Source organism: Galeopterus variegatus, unplaced genomic scaffold (assembly GCF_000696425.1).
Source record: "Galeopterus variegatus unplaced genomic scaffold, G_variegatus-3.0.2 Scaffold1458, whole genome shotgun sequence".
In the NCBI taxonomy this organism is placed as follows: Eukaryota; Metazoa; Chordata; class Mammalia; order Dermoptera; family Cynocephalidae; genus Galeopterus; species Galeopterus variegatus.
The window spans coordinates 285,270-305,454 of NW_007727569.1; the positions used below are offsets into that span (position 1 = coordinate 285,270).

General features: G+C 42.3%; 1 protein-coding gene and 1 non-coding gene across 2 annotated transcripts in view; both read right to left on the minus strand.

The window, feature by feature from the left end:
- Nucleotides 1-15,242, minus strand: part of CS (citrate synthase) — a 23,965-nt gene extending 8,723 nt beyond the window's left edge. Inside the window, exons 1-6 of the mRNA XM_008577187.1 lie at nt 15,042-15,242; nt 4,887-4,937; nt 3,821-3,928; nt 3,196-3,261; nt 2,727-2,858; nt 2,288-2,476 (exon numbers count right to left, since the gene is read on the minus strand). Of these exons, the coding sequence (XP_008575409.1) occupies nt 2,288-2,476; nt 2,727-2,858; nt 3,196-3,261; nt 3,821-3,928; nt 4,887-4,937; nt 15,042-15,083 (588 nt within the window). The 5' untranslated portion in view covers nt 15,084-15,242. The remainder of the gene's footprint in view (nt 1-2,287; nt 2,477-2,726; nt 2,859-3,195; nt 3,262-3,820; nt 3,929-4,886; nt 4,938-15,041) is intronic.
- TRNAI-GAU lies at nt 7,579-7,653 on the minus strand. Its single transcript has one exon. It is a non-coding gene; the product is annotated as a tRNA-Ile (tRNA).
- Nucleotides 15,243-20,185: the final 4,943 nt, after the last annotated feature.

The following is a 20,185-nucleotide window of genomic DNA, read 5'->3' on the forward strand; positions in this document are numbered from 1 at the left end:
CCCGAGGGTTCGGATCCCACATGCAGACCGGTTCCCGCTCACTGGCTGAGCGAGGCGCGGGAGCAGCACCGAGGGTTGCAATCCCGTTGCCGGTCCCCGGTCCGGTACGGGGGCAACACTGAGGGTTGCGATCCGTTGCCGGACACGGAAAAAGACAAAAGACAAAAAAAAAAAAAAAGAAATAACCAGCTGGATGCTGTCATGTAATTCTACTTAAATAGCCATAATTAAACTAACCAAGACAGAGAACTGAACTGAAATAGCATATCTGACCTTTGAGAAAGATACAGGATGTGGCAGCAAAAGAGCATCAAGTCTACTAAACTAAAGCAGTTACTGGTGCTAATTTTTTGTGCAGTGTGAACTTGTTAGACACACATCCTAAGGCTGACAAATGTATCAGTATTGCTTACAAACACTGTCCAGAAGATCAGCAAGATCAGCAAAGTCCTGAAACACATTTTTACTTCAAGACAGTCAGTCTTGGATAACATCTCATAAAGAGATGACGGCAGCACAGGCAAGCACTAGCCATATACTGAAATGGAAGCAACAGCAAACGGGAGTACAAGATTCATTTTAATGATACAATAAAGGATAGTGTTAAGCATGCAGCATGTTTGGATGCCTGGAAAATATCTTTTTTTTTTTTTGTGGCTGGCCAGTACAGGGATCGAAACTTGGACCTTGGTGTTATCAGTACCACTCTAACTAACTGAGCTAATTGGACAGCCCCTGCCTGGGAAATATCTTATAGGCCTCTATCATGAAGTGTGGAGAAGCTGCTTTCTTCCCCTCACGTCATTCAAGACAAATACCATTGGAAGTAGTAACAGGAACTTCTGAGTCATCAATTTCTAAAAGATGAGTTTTAGAGTAGAAGAACTGTTGGTCTTGAATTAACCTGTTCTGTTACAATGACCCACACAGATAATAGTTAACTGAATAGCATTTAAAAAAGAAAATGAAAAGCATTATATTCAGATTACAGAACCTTTTATACCTGCTGAGGTGTGGCCTTATAAATGTTTTAAGAGACTGTGAATATGTACATATGTCATTTCTATACCAACATCCCCAGTGCCAACCAGATTCATATCCATTTCATGTGGGGGCAGCAAGCTCAGGTGATAGGTCAGGGAATGTTCCTACCCTCAATGGTTGGCCAGGAGCAAGTCAGATGACCCCACAGGAGCCACCAGCCATGTCTAGAAGGCAGGACCTTCCACAGGACACTGTCCTCCTCAAAAAACCATCCAAAAAGAAAATTTTTTTCAAGCCCTCCTGCAACAGCAAACACAATTCTCTATACACAGTTGGCACTGAATTAATATTGACCAACCAAATGAAGCAGGATTTGCCAAAGCCCCATGGGGGTTTCATCAGACCAGTGTAGCATGCTAGTCTGTGTCCTGAATCACAGAGAACTCTTTGGGGCCTTCTTGGTGGTTGGCATCTTGGTCAAAAATCATTCAGTGTACCTTCTTCGTAAACAGACTTTCTATTCCTATACTACCTGTCTCCGAATAAGAAACAAAAGTAAATGGGATATCCTCCTGTAAACCTAGGCAGATAATTTGTACTTTACCCAGTGTTTGTGAGTATGTGGGATACTGGAAGAGGATGGAAGGAATTATGTACTATGCATCAAGATAAGACACAGCAGCCTTCCTATAACCTAACTACAGAGTTCAATTTATTAAGGTAACATTTCATTTTCCAAAAATAAAGCTCATTTGTTTCTGAATCCTATTCCCTCGATACTAACCACCCTACCACCCCCGACAGGTATATTGGGTGGGGCTAGCCCAAAACATGGCTGATTGGCATTAGTCTTCCTAGACTCTAGGGTCATCCAGCTTGTAAGATTTCTCAAGGTTCTCCTTCTTTGAAGAAGAGGGAGTGGGGAAGTGATCCTCTGGGGCTAGGGAGAGACTGGTCTGTGAAATCTTCCTCAGAGATCCTGCACTTAACTCAGATTCTTTTTAATGTTCCAACAGCCCTGTGTACATACCTCTATCACAGCAAGATGATGGAACTATAGTTTCTTTTTTACATGTATATCACCCTAACCAAACCAATAACCTTGGTGATAGAAATCATGCTCTATTTATCTCAGTAATCTCAACAACTGACTTTAAAGCAAGCCTACAATGAAAATTGATTAAGTTTCTGGCATAACTCAGAGAAGTAATTTTGCTAAAGATTCTACATTCCTTCTTCTCCCTTCACACTCAAGTCCTCTGAATCCCCATCACATATGAATTGCTTCACCCAAATTTCCTACCTCCCAGTACTTGGTTCGGTTGATACCCTCTGCATATGCTCGGGCAAAGATACTTTCACTGTTGAGGGCTGTAATGGCTGCACTGAGTTGAGACATGGGGTGTAGATTAGTGGGAAAGTTGTCCAGCATGGTGACCACGTGAGAAGGCAGAGCTGCCCTTTTCGCCCACTCTTTTGAAAGCCATGATACCTGTGGAAATGAAGACACTGCTCAGATGCTAACAAGAAAAGGAGAAAAATAAAAGAACAGTGAAATCTGAGTAAAGAAAACCCAAGAGAGTTCAACCCAATCCATTTATACAGCGGAACTCTGCTCTGATTCCTTTCCCTCACTGCACATCTCTATAAACTACTACCAATAACCAGATCAGGATTACATGTTTGAGATTAGGGAAAAACAAAGAAGGGGAATGAGAAGGGCTAATGTCCTTCTGCTTTACCTGTTCTTCTGTTGGGATCTGTCCGGTTACCAGCAGCCAAAATAAGCCCTCAGGCAGGGGTTCTTCTCCACCCTTAGCCTTGGGGAGCAATTTCTGGCATTCAGGGATACTATGGCCTCGGAAACGGATGCCCTTGAGGGAGAAAAATAATCACAACTCTTAAATTTATTAGCTGGAAGTCACATAATTGACTGCTCCCAATCACATCAGGCCTTTTAAGTTAGAATAGAACTTTTGAAGCTTAAATTTTCGTATACCTTACTTCACCTTTTGTACTTTTATCTTCACTACTTGATATATTAAAAAGGTAAACTGCTCCTCAGTTATTCCATATATACCTATTTTCTACCTTCCAAAATATGAAGGTAGTGTTTTGTTCTTACCCTCACTGGTCTAATCCATGATTTGCATGGTTTGAATGGTCAGTAAACTCTACGATTATTAATAATTGACATTGGGGGTGTCTTACCTCATCAGGATCAAGAACTGATGTTTCATATACCAATCCCTTCATGCCTCTCATGCCACCATACATCTGAAGAAAAGAAGAGGGTGTGACCAGTAGTCAGAATGATTCAGACTAGAGCTTGTTAGAGCTTCCTGAGACCTGGGAGGAAATTTATTCTCTGACTTTCAAGACTTCAATTTAAGGAAGAACTTGCATTTAACTTTACTAAAGAACTGAATTTTGCAAGACTACTAACAATGGAAATGAAATTTTTTAATTGAGAAATCACTACCTATCTGAGATGTTCAGATTCTTAAGGCTAGGGAAAAGTCATCCTAAAACTGTTCTAGAGGGCCTACTAGAGCTGTGGTTTAACTGAACAGCTGGTACAGTATCAACTCAAAGACAGAATCCTGGCCCCAAAAGCAGAGGGGTTGGGAACAGGAATAGAAACTTCATCCATCCTTTCCATAGGTGAATTAGGTTTAGTTAACTATTAAGTTTGTAGAAAAGAACAATCTAATGAATACTATAAACCCCAATATTTCCTCAACAGAATGCTTTTGAATAGTCAGTGAAGAGAATGCTACTTTTGCTGAAGCACATTACAAGCTACTTTTCCCAGCCAAGACCCCACAACCCTTACCATGTCCACAGTAATTTGGCCCACAACCGTCTTGCCATGTTGCTGCCTAAAGGCCTTAATTCTGGCCTGCTCCTTAGGTATCAGGTCAGCCAATATGTCTTTCAAATTCTAAAAAGAGAAATAGAAGGGCTAAGTGATGGTTAAAAAGTTTACTAGGGCCAGCCTGGTGGCGCACTCGGTAGAGTGCAGCGCTTGGGAGCAGAGCGGCGCTCCCGCCGAGGGTTCGGATCCCATATAGAGACCGGTCTGCTCACTGGTTGAGCGCGGTGCGGGCGCAACACTAAGGGTTGCGATCCCATTACCGGTCATGAAAAAAGACAAAAAGGAAAAAAAAAAAAGTTTACTAGATTTCCTGCAAAGTAGGTACGTGAAGACTGCTTTTTAGAATTTGGCTTTCTTCGGCCCGATGGCACACTCGGTAGAGTGCGGCGCTCCCGCCGAGGGTTCGGATCCCATATAGAGACCAGTCCGCTCACTGGTTAAGCGCGGTGTGGGCGCAACACCGAGGGTTGTGATCCCGTTACTGGTCACGAAAAAAGACAAAAAGGGAAAAAAAAAAAAAGAATTTGGCTTTCTTTATCTGCTAGGGAAGTCTGGTCGACTACTCTGTATAGATGAGGATAAAAGAATTAGATGGGGGAAGAAAGAATGTGTACTTATTGCCATTGAACCATACACTTAAAATGATTAAACTGGTAAATTTTATTATGTGTACCAAAATTTTAAATATTAAAATAAAGGCTGGTCGGTTAGCTCAATTGGTTAGAGCATGGTGTTGACAAGATCAAGGGTTCAGATCCCCTTACCGACCAGCTGCCAAAAAAAACTTCAAATAAAAAAGAATTAGGCAAAATTATTTGATATTCCCTCTTCACTATGCCATTGAGTAAATTAGTAAGAGTAGTAAAATAGTAACAGTAGTAGTAATAATAGTTATAACAATAACAATAATAATGGACACTTCCAGGAGATACTCAGGATAATAATAAGAGGCCAGGCAGTCACCAAAACCCCCGTCCCAGGATCAGGCTGCCCCAGTGATTCTGTCTTCTTTTCCAAACTTTACCATGGAGGAAGCACTGGCATGCCGGGCAGCAAGAACAAGACAGGATGCATTCTGCAAAGAAAAAAAAAAAAAGCCTTACATAATAGCTACTCCTCTTTCCTTTGTATTAGGGGTCTTCAAAATGTTCATGAAAAGATTGTATTATTTTTATTATTATTATTTTTTTTTTTAAAAAAGATGACCGGTAAGGGGATCTTAACCCTTGGCTTGGTGTTGTCAGCACCACACTCAGCCAGTGAGCGAACCGGCCATCCCTATATAGGATCTGAACCCGTGGCCTTGGTGTTATCAGCACCACACTCTCCCGAGTGAGCCACGGGCCGGCCCTAAGATTGTATTATCTTTTAGTTTCATTTCCCACGAACTTTTTGAAGTATCCTCGTATTAACAAGATGTTGTTCCAGGGACTCAACCTCTCATTCTTCATCTTAGCCTCTAGGACAGTTCGACATAGGAAAGCTGTGAAAGGCTCTGAACAACTTGGAAGGAGTTACCAGTCTGGAGACAGCAGTAGGTTTAACTCTGCTTCTTGCATCCATAGCTTCACTAGCATTCCCTAAAGACAGTCTCTTTCTTATTATTTGGATTCCAGGGCAGTTAGTATATCCAGTCCATCCCAAATCAGCTGTCAATATTTCTAAGTGGCCCCAAGGAAAACCAAGGAGGAAACTGACAATTACTTAAGGAGGCTGGTAAGGTCTCTCCAGCACCTGGTCTTTTGGCAAGACTTCAACCTTTTCATTCTAGGAGAAGCCCACAGGCAGAGGGCAGACTTTGACAATAGTACTTTTAACAGTCCTGGAAAAAGCACAAAGAAAGAATATCTACAAAGAAACAACTGACAGAAAACTACCCAACAGCCGCAATGGAAGCTAGAAAACTGAAAATTTTTCTAAAGGAGTGCCAAGAGGAAATAATTATTAAGCGAGAGAGAGAGAGAGAATGTGTGTGTGTGAGAGAGAGAGAGAGAGAGAGAGAATGTGTGTGTGTACACGACTTAAAAGAGGATGAAATAAAGACACTTTCAGACAAACAAAAACTGAGGGTTTGGACCACCCTGCCGGTCAACCACCAAAAAAACCAAACAAAAAACAAACAAACAAAAAAACCGAGAGTTGGGCCAGCCCGTGGCTCACTCGGGAGAGTGCGGTACTGGTATCAACACCAAGGCCGTGGGTTCAGATCCTATATAGGGATGGCTGGTTGGCTCACTGGCTGAGCGTGGTGCTGACAACACCAAGTCAAGGGTTAAGATCCCCTTACCAGTCATCTTTTTAAAAAATAAAAATAAAAAAGAATAATAATAATAATAATAAAAAAAAACGAGAGTTTATCACCTACACACCTGAACTAAAGGAATTTTTATCGACTTTTTTTTTTTTTTAATTCGGGCAGCTGGCTGGTACAGAGATTGAACCCTGGACCTTGGTGTTATCAGCACCACACTCTAACCAACTGAGCTAACCAGCTAGCCCCTAAATGAATTTTTAAAGATATACTTCAGGAAGTAAGAAAATTATCCAGAAAAATGGATCTGAGACTCAGAAAGTTTATCCCTCACTACAGAAATAAGTAGTATAGCTAGCTTATGGTTTTCTTTTCTTTCTTTCTTTTTTTTTTAAAGATGACCGGTAAGGGGATCTTAACCCTTGGCCTTGGTGCTGTCAGCACCATGCTCAGCCAGTGAGCAAACTGGCCATCCCTATATAGGATCTGAACCCATGGCCTTGGTGTTATCAGCACCGTGCTCTCCCGAGTGAGTCACAGGCCGGCCCCACTAGCTTATGTTTTTCTATGTTTAAAGGTAAGTTTTCTCCTACAAAGAAAAACTACTTTCTATGAGAAGATTGCCTAGTTGCAATAAAAGTTCAACACCAACTTTGATGTAAGACAACCAATTACACTGCCAACTAGGAATAAAGCCTTAGACAAGATTAACTTTTGTGTATTAGATTATTTTGAAGATAAAATGAGATAGTCAAAATAAAACGGTGTGCTACTGCTACAGTGCGCCGCTTGGGAGCGCTGTGTAGCTCCCGCCAAGGGTTCGGATCCCACATACAGACCGGTTCCCGCTCACTGGCTGAGCGAGGTGTGGGAGCAACACTGAGGGTTGCGATCCCGTTGCCGGTCCCGGTCCGGTGCGGGCGTGACACTGAGGGTTGCAATCCGTTGCCGGACACGAAAAAAAAAGACAAAAAAAAAAAAAAAAAAAAAAAAAAAAAAAAAAAATAACAACGGTGTGCTAACATCAACCACACATTTCACAGGTTTTTTTTTTTTTCCCCTCTCCAATTTTTGGCAACTGGCCAGTATGGGGATCTGAAAGGATTGTTTTATGATGATACAATGAATGTGAAAGTACTCTGCAAACTAAAAAGATTACACACGGACATACATATACAAATAAAAGAATTTTGGAGCAAGGCCACACCTCTCCTCCTTTTGCCAAAAGGCCAGAGACTCCTTTTCCAGTAAGTATCGTACTGCTGTCTGGATGAGCGGAAAGTCATTTGAACTGCTGGTACTGTATAAATTACAAAATGCAACATGTCTAGCATGAGATGCTATAGGGCCCAAAGCTTTTTAGAATTTAGTACCCCTCTTTCTGTTGGGGCACTGAGGAGGATTAAAAAAAAGAGATACTTCAAAAAAGCCCCCCCCCCCCCGCCGTTTTTTTTTTTTTAGCAGCTGGCCAGTACAGGGATCCGAACCCTTGACCTTGGTGTTATCAGCACCACACTCTAACCAAGTGAGCTAACTGGCCAGCTGAAAAAAGGCTATTTTTAAAAGAATCAATCCAAAGCTAAATTCAGAGAGCATGAGGCAAGCTAGTGTGTCCCTAAAGCAAAGGGGGAATGCTTCAACTTGTTAACCAGGGCTGCACTTTACTTTTACTAACTTCCTAAAGAGTATCCTGAGGACCATTTGAGCAAGAAGTAGGCAGCACAAACAGCCCTCAAGCCCCTTCAACCTACGTGGGGCAAATGGGAAGCTGAACCCAGCACTAAAGAAATACTTTGCCTTTTCTTACTAGTCACCAAAAAGTGGGCAAGGGAAAACATGTGAATGAATTAAAACTACTGTTCTACAGAACTAACCTTGTTCAAGCTATTCCATGCTCAGGGTCCCATAGCTCCCCTATTACAAATGCCCCTTCTCCCAAAGACTACATCACAGCCCAGCAGCAGAACTTTTAATTGTGGGTGGTTGTTTGTCGTGGTGGTTTTGTTTTGTCTTTAAAGAGACTACAGGGAACAGATCATCTGAGAGAAGAAAAAAGTTGAAATCTCTCCATAATGATAATTTTTCCACTTCTAAACCATCTTTAAATTTCTATAATGGCTAGCTGCTTTTCTGGGAAGAGAATGGATTGTAAGAAGAATAGTTTAAGGTTAAATCTTAAGCAAAAAAAATTTATCCAAGTTCAACAGATAGTATGAGAGCACAAATCATAAGATGAAAATGGAAATCCTCTCAGGTTGGAGGTTCTTCTTCCACCAATAAGAACATAAAAAAAAAACTGGGGTTTTTTTGTTGTTAAGAGAGAGAACTGCTAGTACCAACAAGAGTGCTGCCCTCTCCTTTTCCTTCATTTAACATTAAAAACAAAAGAGGAAATCAGAAAGAAAAGGGTAGGTCACCAAACAAGGCTGTAAGAATGCAATGTTATTTAAAAGGAATCAAATGGGTCATGACTTCTTAGTTATAGCCATCTCTCAAATCTGTTCATATGAATGCTACTTTAAGAAATAGGGAAGGGGAACTTGGAACTAAACTATCACCTCACTTCCACCTTCAACAAAGTGTTAATTTCCTTTGTAGCAAGAGCTTTGACATTTAAGGAGGAGCCTAAGGAGCAACCTAAAGGCAGCTGATCTCAACTGTCTCTAATCTCCATCAGCAACATTCTTAGCCAGATCCCCAGTGTGCAAAGCAATGCTGGTTTGTACAAAGTCTGCCTATATGGCTACAGAATAAAACTAGTATATTTTATTTCTACTACATTTCTCTGCCACTTACTGGCTGTGTGACTCTAGCCAGGTCATTTAACCTTTCTGTGCCTCAGTTTCCCTGTCTGTAGAACAGAACAATAAGTACAAAGATTAAGTAAGTCAATATTTACATAGCACTTAAAACTGTCTGGCTTACAGCAAATGCTCTGTATTTGTTACATAATAAATAGATAAAATAAAATAGTATGACCACTTTCTAGTACCCTTCAGTGTCAGGTTCAGTCACATTTTTTTGCTAATCCTGAAGCTTAGAAGAAAACCAAAGAATTCAGAAGGATTTTAAAGGCACAATTCATTGATAAGACTGTTCAAAAGGTTAGAGTAGGAAAAATTCAGGTTAGGACAACTTTACCTAATGATGTAATGTACAGAGCACTTGATTTGGAGTTAGTAAAGGAAATCTGGATTCTAGTCCCAGCTCCATTACTAAATAACTGAGACAGCCAATGCAAAACAATTACCTACTGTTTCCCTTTCCATATTTAAGATAACACAAGCTACTTAGCTCAGAGTCAGATTCTAAGGCTCCAGTAAAGACATATGCAAAGGTACTCAAAAGTTTTCCCACTTAAAATGTGCCCTCCTAGCCAGGAGTACTGGCATAATTTGGAACTTGTTAGAGATGCAGAATCTTGGGCCTCAGACCTACCGAATCCAAATCTGCAGTTTAGATGTGGAGTTATCAAGAAGCAAATCCTAAATGCAGGCTCTGCCACTTTCCTGCTATGTGATCTTGGCTTTGTGACCTAACTTCTAAGTCTCAGTTTTCACATCTCCAGTCTTTTCACATTGGCCATAATAAAACCAATTTCAGAGTGTCAAGTAAATGAAATGAAATATTTTAAATGAACGCACCTAGAACAGCACCTTTTACATAGCTGAATTCAATAAATATTTGTTTCTTGGAAATGTGTTGGCCTATTACCTACCATCAAGTATCAGAACTCTTTCCTGGAGTTGGAACCAAGGAAAGAGTCACTCAAGCCCGAGGAGGGGGTGAATAGGTAATTCCCTCTAAAGAGAAGAGGAGTCTCAAAGGAGGAAACAAATTTAACCCTAACCTCCACCAGCAGAGCAGATGAGGTGCTTGAAGACCATCACACCCAAGGCTACACACCTCATTTAATCTACCCCCTGGCTGCCAAAGAAAGCTGATGAATGACTTTGTATAGTACATTCAGGTTACACTCACTGAGACAAGCAGATCACAAACCTGAGTCATCCTTGAACTTTTACCTCCCAGCTCCTCCCCCAACCCTGGAGGTGTGGCAGCTGGGCTTTTGGCTTCTTTCTGGTTGCATGCCTCGTGTAGTCACCCTACTGGAACAGCAGCTATCAGGTGAATCAGGCAGTCATCTCATTCAATAGGTCAGCTCCTTCATGGGGAGAGATGGAGAGAGCTGCTTCCCAAGACAAGGGCCTGACTTACAACATCTGACAGCCAGGATTCTACAGGGTCAGGGTGGGAGTATCACAATCACTAAGAGGCTTTTTCAAACCTCAAATGCTACCGCCCCTTGTAAGAACTCCTCTAGTGAGTTCACTATCATTGACAGAAGTGGGCTATAGCTTTCAAATGTGCTAGGATGGAAAAATATTTTAAAAATTTTAAAACCCTATCTTAAAAGGCAAGAAAGGAAAAGGACATACAAGAAATCTTGCCAAAGACTTGCCTATAATACTTAGGGCATTCCTGGAATAGAGTATTGGCCAAATCACTTACCAAGTATCAATTAACTACTGCCTTTATCTCCAAATTCTGTGAACAACAGAATGCTATTTGGATAACTCCTTACTCAACAATGTGGTTATTTCCCTCTTACTCCTCTTAGCCAATCATCATCCCTGGTCCACGTTTAGGACCCTTACTCTGCAGAGAAGTAGGCAAATTTTCTTTGATTCTTCATTCTAGGCACATCCAGACTCTATCCTAACACATATACAGGAGCTGGAACATTAAAACCTTGACAGAGTTGCTTCTGATTTTAGTAGGGCTCTTGTCCTTCATCGTCAAAAGATCAAGAGTTTGCAAAGCCAGCAGAACTGGCTTAACTGATGGAGCAAACATAATGCACGAATAACTAACTGATAGGAAAAACCTTGAGGTACAGAGGCTTCCAGTGCAGAAGGAATAACTTGCATTCAGAGAAAAGGAATATGCATAGGACAAAGGCTCCTCTCTCCCCAGAACCAGGTCAGAGAACGAAAGCCATTTAATGTCTGTGTTTCACAATGGTGATACTGGAAGTCAGCCTGCACTACTGGGTCAGGCCACTTAATAGCCTAAACAGAGTAATCTTCAGATTTCGTACTTTGACACCCTTCGTACTCACAGGAGTTCCCTTAAGACTTCTACCTGTCATTTTCCAACAGTCTCTTGCCTAAAGGTTCACTGATCATTCAGTGAGGAAGACTGCAAAATAAACCATTCCAGCCTCAGAAAAGAATCAAGAGTCCTAAATTTTCCTTTCAGTAGAAATCCTTACTTTATTGAACACCTACTTATTATGTGTACACTAAGTGTACATTAGTGAATAAAGCATAAAAGATCTGTCACCTTAATACTTTCTAAGGAATTAAAAATTATTCCCTTACTTCTGCTAGGAATTCTTACAAGTTTTAGCTCATAACACTTTGCTACAAGGATTTACAAGAAACTTTTTCAAAGGCAATTTGAAAAAACACCTAGGTAGAAAAACCTAGAGAAAACAGCCTCAAGTACACTAACACTTTGAAGGCAATGTTTAAAATAATCACTAATCCAAAAACATGCCCATGCACTCCAAGTTTCCTATAATACACACAATAAAGGTGCAAACAAAAAGGCTTACATGTGGTTTCACTGGCCTAACAGTGTGGTCCTAGGTCCACCAAGCATAGTCAGTCAACTGAGGTGCTTGAAAAAATACAAGTTTCCAGATCCCATCCCACCTCTGCTGAATTATAATCTGAAAGCAGGATCCAGGAATCTACAATGTGAACAAGCATTCCAGGTGATGATGCCCACTACAGGCTTGCAGACCTTTCTAAATGGAAAAAGAAATACAGGGACCTAAGGAATTTGGAAAGTTGAGGGAAGAACTGAAAGGTGCTGAAAAAGATTTATTGCTGAAGTTGTCTTACTACTGTTTTAAATTTCACATCCTACTCAACTCTATTGCATAAAACATTGACACCAGGCAGAAGGGATTACTGTGTGACTTTAGTGAGATCCACCAAGTGTGGTTTCTATCTGCTGCCCCCTTGGATTCTAAGCACTAGGAATGCCAGCCCTCCCTTCTCTGATTGCTTCACCGCTGCCCACCATACTGTCCTCACTGCCTTGCCATGTCCATGCATTCATTCACCTGCTACCAGTCTAAAGGCCAGGAGGAAGAGCAAATGCAATCATCCCACTGCTAGTACCCAATGAGGCTTTTTCTTTCCATTTTTGGTCCATCTAGTAAGTGTCAAAGAATCGCATTATTTGGGTAGATTGATAGTCAAAGTGAAGGCACAGATATTTCAGCCCCTGTTTTTAAAAGTTTGGGCTTTAAGCCTAACTAAACAGTTCACAGGACAAAACCAACTAGGTTTTGTTGAACCCAATTTCACACTAGGATTTATATAGGAGACATTGCACAGGGGTACATCTGCTGTAAAGGAACCACTGGTATTCATTTAAGTGTCTTGAAAAAGTCTAGAAATAATCTAGAAACACCTTTGGGTTGATTTACTCAAAGTTTCAAACACCCCAGCTTGGAGGAGCAATTCTCAGTAATACAAGAAATAACTCTTTAACCTAGGTTGGTTAAGCATGTTGACTTCAAGAGTCCAGAAGTGAACTGGTGGCCGTACTTCAATTCCCAGCCCAAATCCAAACCCGGATCATTTGTGAAAAGACATTTTTTATGTCACTAAGCTGAGACACCGATAACTAATACTGAGGTCATTGCTTAGCCTTAATTCATTTGGATAAACAAGAAGTCAAATAATCTCAAGTGTCTGAATTAGTATCTCTCTCCAACTCAGGTGTTCATTTAAATTACCTGTCAGTGGATAGAGTAGAACAATAGAATGATGACTAACTAGCATTTTTGTCTCATAGCAAGATTAAAATAAAAATATCTTCTCAGAAAAGTGAAATTACGTCTGACCTTGAGAATCAAAGTGGTAGGAGTCAGTTCTCCAACAGCAGAAGACTACTTTGCTTTCTAAAGCCTACCTTAATAGCAAAAGTAAAATCTATTACCAATTTATGTCTACGATTAGCCACAGACTACTCTAGAAAGCTCAGGCAGGTGCTCACAATGCTTTCTTGGTATAATAGTCATACTGTTTCTTTTTCAGGAAATTTCCACTCCTGAGTTTGTTAGGCTTTGCTAGTTTTAAGGGTCCAAGAGCCTAATGGCTTCCAATTTATAGGTTTCTAGGACCCTAAGGTCCATCTCCATCAGTTAAGTAAGCAGTAATGATACCACGATCATGTAGCCCTGTCATCCCCAAAGCGTTCTAAACTTCCCTAGGGACTTAAGGGACAAAATAAATTAAAAAGGTAAATCCAAAGGCTTTTTCAAATTCACTATAGAGTTAGACTATCTGGTCTGGGTTAGCAGCTCTGGAATGAGCTAATTATAGCATCCCCTATTTTGCCAAAACACTATCTAGAACTTGCTTCATTTCCCAAGAGGTTTCCTTACCCTGTTCCCTGGCAGCAGGAGAAGCAACAGCCAAGTAAGACAAGTATCTCCCAAATGATCAGCCTCTACCTTGCTGTTGGGTGCCTGGAAGAACTCCACCGTTCTTCCTACAGGTTTCACTCTCTACCAACCATGCAAGACAACACAGAGAAAGCCAAAACCATTCTAAGGTTTTCCTTTCCTTCAGGTGCTGGCAGCTTTAAACTGTCTGCAGAAGAGAAAGTATAAGTTCCTTGCAGAAGTCAAGGTCACTTGTGGGTCTGTCCCTGCTTGGATTAGAGGGCTGGGACTCCCTCAGCACAGCGGTTTTTCTGCTTAAAGGGCCAAGTTATCTAGAGCCAATAGCACTGACAATTTGAAATTACCTGCAACAGTACTTCTTCTTTTTTTTTTTTTTTAAAAAGATGACCGGTAAGGGGATCTTAACCCTTGACTTGGTGTTGTCAGCACCACGCTCAGCCAGTGAGCGAACCGGCCATCCCTATGTGGGATCCGAACCCGGGGCCTTGGTGTTATCAGCACCGCACTCTACCGAGTGAGCCACGGGCCGGCCCCTGCAACAGTACTTCTATGATCCAAAAGGCAACAAACGTCAAGTAAAGGGTCCCAAAGAATGAGAGGAAGTTCCTGGGTAAAGCAGACTTAAGATCAACAGCAAAACCTGGACAAGCAAGTAGTAGGGCTGATCATGTGACTCTGGCATTACTATCTCTTGCCGAGTATATATTCATTTATTGGCCTGCGGTTTAGTGGAACAACCTTTCTGGTTCTTCAATTATACGAGATAACCAGGCAAGAGGTTTTAAAGAAGTGCTCCACCCCACCCAAGCTTTTCCTATATAAAGAGTTAAGTGCAAGAGTCCCAAGGACAAAGAGGACCTGAGGGTCCCACTCCTCTAGCAGAAACTGCTACGGCGTGGTCATTAAATAATGGGCTTAAATAATTGGGTTGGAGAAATAGAAACAGGCAGTTCAGGAACTGTCAAGGCCCTCCCTACAAAACAGAAGCCGAAATTACCCTCAGCTCCAGCTCTGGCCCAGACAGTGAGCACATCTGTTCACCCCAGCCCCCTGCTCCCAAAAGACTCGTTCTCTAACTCAGTAAAATACTACACATATGTTTTCTACTGGCGGGTACTGTTTTAAATCCTTTTTCCAGAGTCACGCATTCCTCCCTTCCACCTCAGGCATGCAAGGTGACAGTATGGTCGGGCCTCCCCATCCACCCGAGACTGCAGGCCAGGGGCGGGCAGCATTCATCCTACCCCCCAGGAGACGGAAGGATAGCGTAGCACATGGCCTCGGGAGCTCCACGCAGAGGTGGAGGCCAGCCAAGCGCAGGGCCCCTTTAAGGCGCGCAGGGGTGAGCACGGGTGTGGGAAGGAGACCCCAGTGCTTGAGGGCCTGCGGTCGCCTCAGCCCCACTCTAGGACGGCGTGCTCCCTCTCCTAGCTGCTCACCTTAGTTCCCAAGAGCCGGGCGGCCGCAGTGAGTAAAGCCATGGCGGGCGAACTCCGGGAACTGGTGGGAAGGGAGAAAGGGGACAGAGCTGCGGCGGGAACGGGAGCCGCCGCCGCTGCAGCAGAGGCCGCGCCGACAGGCTTACAAGGTTGAAAGGAGGCGGCTGAGGAAAGGGATAGGCGAACCAGCGGCAGCGCCCAGCCCGGGGTCCTCAGCGAGGCCCCGCCCACTGTCCGGAATCCGATCCCGCCCCTCTCAGGGAACTCGGCCCGAGCTCGGCCATTGGCCCAGCATGGAGTGGGGCGGGACCTGAGACGTTGACAGCAGTTGTGGCGGGGAGGATTGGACCGCCCGGATTAGGCTAATGAAGGGTGGGGGGAGTGTAGGTGGCTAAGTATGTGCCTGAGAACTCAGTTAACTTCCTTCTTCGGCTTGTCCCTTTACTCTTAACACATTTGGAGTTAGTTGTGAGGTGAATACTAAAAAAAAGATGCTCTAGGACTCGACCTTTGAAGGTCCTAGGGAGCCAGCTCCTTAATATACTATCTTATCAACTCATTATTGCCCCCTCCTCCCACCCCCTTGGCATATTTTCTCGAAAAATGTCTTTGCTTACTGACTTCATGGCGTGGAAGTGAAACACGTGGACAAGGCTGTGATGCCAGAGCTAGCTGCTTGGTAGAGATAATTTGAGGTCAGCAGAGGTCATGGTATTATAGATACTAACAGATCCCAATGTGTGGAGAAGAGCAAAAGGAGGAACCTGAATATCCAGTGTCCTTTGTGAGCTGTCAGTTTTGTGTTCAATGCCAGGAAATCTGTCTTACAAAAGCCCCCTTACAATGAAGGCTTCCAGAGCAGGCCAGAGCCTCTGGGTCCTGGACATTAGTCTCATTCCCACTCCAGTCATACAATCTGGTATAGCCAACCCACCCCACATTTAGCCACAAGATCAGGAGCTGCAGGCCAACGCCCTGTTCCAAGATCAAGCACCCTCCCTTTTTGTTACATCACTCCCATAGGGCCTCTGGGCTATCTCTCCTACTTGGCTTCTTCTTCTTCTTCTTTTTTTTTTTTAAAGATGACCGGTAAGGGGATCTTAACCCTTGACTTGGTGCTGTCAGCACCACACTCACCTGATGAGCTAACCCGCCATCCCTATACAGGGATCCAAACCCGTGGCCTTGATGTCATCATCACCACACTCTTCCAAGGGAGCCACGGGCCGGCCCTACTTGGCTATCTTCTGTACTCTCATACTCTGTGCTCCATAGAGACCATTCAATGACCCATGGCACTAAAGAGATCTTCCACACCACTCTCTGACTCCTCTGGGTAGACAAGACCTCAGGACCTTTGTATCTCCCTAAGCCTGTCATGGCCGTTAACCCAAGCACAGAGGGGAACTGGCCCAAGGACCAGGGCACTTTATCTACAAACCCTAAGCTCTAAGTGAACGGTCCTTTTTATCTCTCCACATAGCAGTAACAAGGTTCAGAGGTCTTAGTACTCATCTAAGCCAAGTTTAGATAGATCTCATTTATAAAAAACTCAGTTTATAGCTTGGATTTGGAAAAAGGGGAAAAAAACTCCTATATTCTCTTCCAAAATTTCCTCATACCCAGCTTCACATGGAACAACCAAAGCTTCTCTGGCTTGGGGATCAAATAGGTAGGTCTTAGGAAGAACATCATAAAGAGAAACTACACAATGTCCCAGAGGAGCAGTGACCCCAGCTACCTCCCTGGTGATTTCAAAGCTCCACACTGATCAATATTTGCTCCCAATTTAGCATCTCAGAGAGGATTTCCTCATAACCTAGAATAGTGTGACCTGGCTCCTTTCCTCTGGTTAATAATCCACAGAGACTAGCCAGCAGACAAGAGGACTAGAGGCATTCTCAGGGTGAGGCTACCAAAGGGACAATTACTGAGTGGCCATAAAGTAACCTATTTTGGAGCTTTAGTGATTAGAGGGAGTGTAGGGAACAGCAATGCTCTATGCCCCTTGACATAGGGTCCTGGAGCTTAGTATCATGAGGACTTTATGGACTTGTTTCAAAGTTGTCCAATGCTGACACCCACTGTTATTAGCCTAATGGGAAAGCCTAGGGATGATCAAAGGCGTTAAATGAAATCTCCCAGGAGCTGGCTTAGTCTCTTTCTGAACATGGATGGGACTTGGGGAGGAAAAGAGAAAGTTAAAGGAGAAGGATTGGCATGAATAAAGCAGCCAAGTGAGCTCTAGGTGCAAATACAACTAAATGCCTGGAGCAAAGGAAAGAAGGCATTGAGGTCATCATGACCTTGGGAGGACCTCTTTAAAACAGACAGGGACAATGGTGCCCCCTGGTGGCCAAGGACAAGTAGGAGCACGCAGCCTAAAATTAAACCCTGGTAAACTGTCTACATGGGTAAACTAAACTTCTGTATTTAATAGGTAATAACTAATATTTATTGAGTACTTACCATTTCCAGATATCATCTAAATGTGGTACATGCATTATCTTAATTAATCCTCACAACAACTCTAAGATATGTAGGTAATATTAGTTATCTGTAAAGAGGAGGAAACCAAGGCTTAGATGAAGTATCCTGCCCAGGGTCATAGCTTGTAATTGGCATAGCTAGAATTCAGACCCAGGTTGGCCTCATTCCAGAGCCTCTATCTTAATTACTAAGCTGTACCTTTTATATGATGATTAACTGTGAAGTATCAGCTGCAACTCAGTAAGGGAATTTTTGAGTTAACTCTCCTGGGGGCATCAGCTGGCTGGGTTGCTATATTTAAAGATATTTTAAAAGATAGGAATTATAGTCTTTCTCATCTGTAAAACTTTTGTACACCCATACATGAAATAGATGATAAAAGGTGACTGGCCCCCACCCCCCAAATACAAAAAGGTAGGAGAGACAACCTAAAATGACCAGAGGGGTAAAATGGGCTTCTTACAAGGAATAATTAGTCTGGGAAAATGGCTGAACAGAGGATATAATGCTTTTCTACTAGATTACTAGAATCAGAGGGCATGCATTCAAACTTGGAGGTATTTTTTCAAACAAATATTAAAAGTTCTACTTTACACAACCACCAGAGACTACATGGAGACTCCACTACATGGAGTGAGGTATAGCAGAAAGACCACTGGTCTAGGGATAAGATGATCACTGGGGTTGAGGTCTTGGCACTTGGCTGACTAATAAGACACTTCTCTTAGCTCAGTTTCTTCACCTGTAAAATAGGAATAACATCTACTTCTTAGAGTTGTAAATGATAACATGTATGTGCTTGTTATATGAGTATTCAACATATATTAGTTCCCTTTCCCTTTCTATTCATCCGTGTCCTATATTTAAAGTAATCTTGTCCCTACTGTGAATCCTTTTTTTTTTTTTTTTTTGCAGCTGGCTGGTATGGGGATCCAAACCCTTGACCTTGGTATTATCAGCACCATGCTCTCCCAAGTGAGCTAACTGGCCAGCCCCTGAATCCTTAACAGCAAAAAATCCTCTAAAGACTAGATTTTCACATAATGAATTTTCCTAGTTAGGCCTAGACCTCACTTAATATTGTCTTTGGAAATGTTTAAGTTCTGACATTTAACTTATAAACTAATTTAGAAGGTGTCTAAAGCTTAAAGAGTAACCAGATTTGCATAGTTAAGAGCACATGCCCTACCAAATACTGGGCTAGAATAATTTGTTATAGTGAGCTTCCAGAAGAGTTCAGATAAATTCATGGATTCCTTGTGGTTTGAATTAAGAGATGTGCAAAGTGTATCTTCCTAACCTCCTGAGGATCAAGTCAAGAGAATAACTTGTACTCTTTCCTATGTAGGACACATCCCTGTGTACCAATGGCAAAAACTCTTGGGCTGGAGAGTTAACAGGTGTACCTGACAAACCAGTGAGATGCATGACAAGAAACTTGTTACTAATTAACATTAAGGTTGGGCCGGCCCTGTGGCTCACTCGGGAGAATGCGGTGCTGATAACACCTAAGGCCAAGGGTTCGGATCCCACATAGGGATGGCCGGTTGGCTCACTGGGTGAGCGTGGTGCTGACAACACCAAGTCAAGGGTTAAGATCCCCTTACCGGTCATCTTTTAAAAAAAAAAAACATTAAGTTTATTTCATTTATTAAAACTTGGGAGTGGCTGGCCAGTTGGCACAGTTGGTTAGAGCTTGGTGATTATAACACCGAAGTTCAAAGCATTTGGATCCCCATAATGGCCAGCCTCAAAAAAAAAAAAATATATATATATATATAGAACTTGCGAATAATTTGTAATAATTTTTTGTAAATTAAAACAGTTTCAAATTTACTGTAAGAATACTCTCATTTATACTTCTGGTAAGTTTTCTGTTGTAAGGGAAAGTTGTTTTTAGACAGAAAGCAGGCAATGGACAGGACCCTGGGTATACTTTCAGGGGTATGAAGAATGTGACATTATTTGGGCATCAGAGGGAAAAAAAATTTATAACAGCTGGTTTGGAAAACTGATTTGACAGGATACAGCATTTCTCATGGCTGATGAGAGAAGATGGAATTGAGTTTAGCTGACAACTAATATCACAGTGCTTGCTCTGAGTTAATATGTTAGATTTCATAGACATTTGTGGCATAAGAAAACTTTGTTGAATACATTCATTCTATGTGCCAGGCTTAGTACTATTAAGAGAAAAAAGACTTAAAATAGCAGCTACTCTACAGCTGTATTAGATCTGATTGGCACTTGAGAAAGTTAGCTTTAGATCCAATTTTGCCACTACATACAGAACTTTAGGAATTGTGGCTTCTCTGGGACTGTTTCTTCATCTGTAGAACGGGCAGAGTGAACTAGATGACCTCCAAGTTCTCTTTACAGTCTAAATATCTTTGTTGTTTTTTTTTTTTAAAAAGATGACCGGTAAGGGGATCTCAACCCTTGGCTTGGTGTTGTCAGCACCACGCTCAGCCAGTGAGCAAACCGGCCATCCCTATATAGGATCCGAACCTGCGGCCTTGGTGTTAGCAGCACCGCACTCTACCGAGTGAGCCACGGGCCGGCCCAGTCTAAATATCTTTGAAATGTTTATTCAGGTGTTCTCTTCTTGAGGCGTTCCTGACAGATTTACCATTCAAAACCCTGAAACAGCAACA